The sequence below is a fragment of the Mytilus edulis genome, chromosome 10 (assembly GCF_963676685.1).
Source record: "Mytilus edulis chromosome 10, xbMytEdul2.2, whole genome shotgun sequence".
NCBI classification, from domain to species: domain Eukaryota; kingdom Metazoa; phylum Mollusca; class Bivalvia; order Mytilida; family Mytilidae; genus Mytilus; species Mytilus edulis.
Window position 1 is genome coordinate 46576875 of NC_092353.1, and position 4383 is coordinate 46581257.

General features: G+C 30.5%; 1 protein-coding gene across 1 annotated transcript; it reads right to left on the minus strand.

Moving 5' to 3' along the window:
• Positions 1-350: 350 nt before the first annotated feature.
• LOC139491313 (uncharacterized) lies at positions 351-3952 on the minus strand. The gene is made up of 2 exons (XM_071278932.1): positions 3212-3952; positions 351-1007 (listed from the first exon to the last, which is right to left on the minus strand). The coding sequence occupies exons 1-2, from the start codon at positions 3945-3947 to the stop codon at positions 640-642; spliced, it is 1104 nt and encodes a 367-aa protein (XP_071135033.1). The 5' UTR covers positions 3948-3952; the 3' UTR covers positions 351-639.
• Positions 3953-4383: the final 431 nt, after the last annotated feature.

Sequence of the window (4383 nt, forward strand, 5' to 3'; positions counted from 1 at the left end):
ATGTGTTTGTTCTTGAAAAATTTAATCATTAAGGCTATTGATATTTTTTTTAGAAATTGATTGTTGTCAGCTTCAACTGTGTAAATAACCAGTAAGTTTGTGTTTTTTTAAAGTTTTTTAACATCTGCAATTTTTCTATTTTCCTAGACAGACTATTGAATATTTCGTTTATTTTATACAAATAAGCATGAACAACATTACTGACATGTTCGTTCGTGTTGCGATTAAGGGTTGTAATAAACTTGAAGTTAAACATACATTTCATATGAAATTCAAAAATAAATCGATAAAACAATCCAGCAATAGTAACATTTCAGTTACAGATTACAGTTTTATTTTATGAATATATATTGAATTGCATAATCTTTATTGATAATAATTCACAGGTTTTAAATACATTCAGATGGCAAAATACAAATTAATATGGTTTACCTATCTGAGATGTTCATAAATTTTCTAAATGTACCGACAGGATAAAAGTTTATCAAGAAGATACTGCTAAATAAAACAAACGAAAATACCGCTTAATATATGATGTTTTTATGGTAAAGATTTCAGAACTATTCAGACCAAATAACAGGTGTAAACAAAGTACTTGTTACAACATAGCAGACATACTATATGTTCAACACAACATTGTTATATTACTTTCATTATTGACAGACAGGAATACGTTGCTCGAATAAAATGACCAGCATTCACGTAAAGTGTATCTTTTAATTCAAGTTCTACTACAGCAGATATTGGATTAGTTGAATAGACATCATTTGAATCAGATGCAGAATTTGCGATGTGAAAACTGTTCTTCGTAACGTAGAAGGCACCTCCCTTTGTCGTTGTATATATATGAGCTGAAATATAATACAAGCCAGGAATCTCACAAACAAATATCCCACTCGATTTGAACGTATCAAGGTTATCAATTCCTACATGAAATTTAACGTTAGCAAATCTAACTACTCCATCGGGAAATGTTTGACCTGATGATGTACATGCTGTGACTGCAACTGAAATTAATAAAGATTTATTTTCTTAATTTAAATATTTACATAATGATAATGGATTTTTATATAATAAATAAACGTATCATTGATACATATGCAACTCAAAATACCTTTAATTTGTAAAGTATACATGTATTCACTTTATATACGCCTTATGTATAACGTAGCAAACAGTTTCTGTTTCTTAGTAGTTGCACTGTATCACACACATTTCGGAAATAAAAACTTTGTAATGTTAACTCACTTTCATTAACTGCGAGGATTCATTAATTACACGATACTGTTCATCGCGATATTGTTAACGTTGAGTGTTTATGTATATATACTGATTTATACCTTTGTTATAGACACCATTCTTTGATAAACTGTTTTTCTATGTTTAGGGGGCTCAAGGGTCTAAATATTTCTTTTTAAATATAGGATTTCGCTATCTGTTTTCTATAAAAAAAACATCATCCTAAACTTAATGGAAAAAGTTAATAAAAATATGGGTCACTGTTCATTTAAGTTCAAAACTTGCCTTTGAAAGAAGCATGCAATTTTGTTACGGTACTTTTTTTCTGTGGAACAAATAAAAGGGAAAAAGGTAAAACAGAAATAAAAAAGAACTAAATTACAGAAATCGCTTAAATTTTACAATATTTTAGTTTAAGGACAGTCAATTTGAAAAAAAAAATATAGGTCACCGATGAGTAAAAAAAGTGGTTTTTTTCTTAAATAAACTGGCATTTTTTCACCAAAGGGAGATCATTTGTACCAAATCATAAAGTAACTGTCACAACTGAAAGTGTAATAAATAAAATTTGTAATGAAAAAAAAATGTTTCAATATTTGCTGATTTTTTTATACCCTCGAGCCTTTTTAAACTCATATATTTTCTCTGTATTCAACTGATAAAACTCATTAACAAATTCTGAAAACATCAGGATAATTAAGAGTGTGACATATTGTTACATGCGTATTGTTGAAGTCTGTATGATGACCGTTCTAGATGATATTTGTATAATTGGGTTCTTGGGATTCTGTCTCATTGACAATTATCCAACATCTAAATTTTCCTTATTATACAAATGTATCATGAATAATCATATGTACTATACAACTTAGTTTGAGTGGAATTCGACGAAGACATTTCAAAATGTGCCACCAGTTTTATGTCATAAGTATCTTTTGTCACACGCTATATTTTTGCTTAACGACAATAAATAACTACTAAAAAATCATGACATCAATTGCTTAAGATGTATTACTAGTAATATATTCTCAAAAAGAATTCTGCAAAGAATTAAAAAGAAATAAATATCATTCGACTCTCATACTAGTGAGAGGTTTAGCGCTATAAAACCAGGTTCGATCCACCATTTTCTGCATTTGAAAATGCCTTAACCAAGCCAGCAATATGACAGTTCTTGTTCATTCTTTTGATGTGTTTTATCATTTGATTTTGCCATTGGGCTAGGGACTTTACGTTTAGAATTTTTCTCGGAGTTCAGTATTGTATATGTGATTAAACTTTTTTCAAAAAAAAAAAAAAATTTACAGGAATCGCCATACATTTCCGACAAAGCTGCAATGTATACATAAGAAAATAGCATGTGGCACTGCCCACCTGCTTTAGGCAAAGACAAGAAATGTGATGGTCGAACCATTCTATGATACATTTTGTCTGACGGACTGACAGATATACTAATTAATACTCGAAGCAAGTATAGGCCAAAAGTAATTGATAATAGTAAGGCAAAAACCTCTTTCGGTATAATGTTCTTTACAACTTTATTAAAGAGGATTGTTACTGAAATTGAAGATCCATAAATTATTTCTCGATCGGAAATGAACGGTATATTAAATAAATTGAAGAATAAAATAAAGCTCTGGGCTAGATTTTTGCAATGGAGCATAACCATGTTCTTTAAAATAAATGTCTTGTTGGGAAAAGGCAACGAGATTAATCGATGGAGATATATCATGGAAATAAATATTAGATTGAAAAAAATATTTATCTAAGTATAGTAGGTTGATGAATTACAATGGAATTAGTACACCAGCGCATATGTCAGGAATAAGTACTCCAGCGCATATGTCAGGAATTAGTACACCAGCGCATATGTCAGGAATTAGTACACCAGCGCATATGTCAGGAATTAGTACACCACACGCATATGTTTCATTTGAAAAGTGTGAATATAACTGTTGGAAATTAATCTTACCTTTCTGTTGCTTTGCAAACAATTCATTAATTGTTTTTTTAGACTGAATTTTGGTGTTTTCCAAGAAATGTTCAAATGATTGGTTGAATCGTCCCTGATCTTGCTGCAAGGTATGCTGCATTAATTCCATTGAATTGCCTATTCTCTTTTCAGCGATACCGACTTCGTCAATTTTTGAAGACATAGATTCTAACATTGAATTAATCTGTTGTCCATACATTTCGGATTCATTTTGCGATCGATTTTTAAAATGATCAACACTTTCGTGATACAAATCGTTAATTCGAGATTGTTCCTGTAATTGTATATCTCGCACTGATTCAACAAATGTATCTGTTTCGTTCACGGCTTTATCCATTTTAACCAGTTTAGATAAAAATGTATCCTCCCATCTCTTCATCTGTTCGTCTATTTTCGAAAACAGTGACTCTAACTTAACTTCCCATTTATTCATCTTTTCTTCAGTAATTTCCATATTATATTCCAAGCGCACAAGCTTCTCTAACACCTTTTCTTCAAAATGAAATTTTGAACAGGTAAGCAAAGATTTTGAATCGGAACCAACTGAACTAGATCCTGACACCATAATCGAAAGGCATAATGCAAGAAAACGAAAGAGCAACATTTTAGCCATTTTTTTCATTATATTCATGTATAAATTTGAAATTCTACAACAGTTGTAACCCAAATAATTCAGTACCTTCTCGTTATTGAGCTTTTCTAACTGTGAGGGCATGAAATTATAATATCACAAAGTCTTTACCAACCTGAAATTTAATTGGTGTCATGTGAGAGAATTGACCAGTCGGAAGCAAGCAACAATCCCAAGATCAGTCGGCTACTCCTCTTCTGATGAAGAAACGAAAACGGTCGTGTTGTTACAATAACAATAAGCAGTAATTGATTGGTTGATAATCCTGAGGTTTTCCGGCATAATTGATTGACAATTTTTTAACTTTTTTTGCATTTAGAATTTAATGTTGCAATCGTTAAACAGCAAAATATAACAATTGCATCATTCGGGTAATAACAGCTGTATATATTCAGAATATGTTCTTTTATTTCACAACCACCCATCAGTGATTTAACACTGTATAGACAGAAATTCATTTTATAAAAAAATTTAATTTGCAGATAACTGAATCTTTTGGATCAAACTTTAAATATTATGA

Excerpts from the sequence above, each read along its gene's own strand:
- LOC139491313 (XM_071278932.1), bottom strand. The coding sequence starts at position 3,947 with ATGCCCTCACAGTTAGAAAAGCTCAATAACGAGAAGGTACTGAATTAT. Across the intron at positions 1,008-3,211 it reads GTTTGCAAAGCAACAGAAAG|TTGCAGTCACAGCATGTACA; the intron begins GTAAGATTAATT and ends TATTAATTTCAG.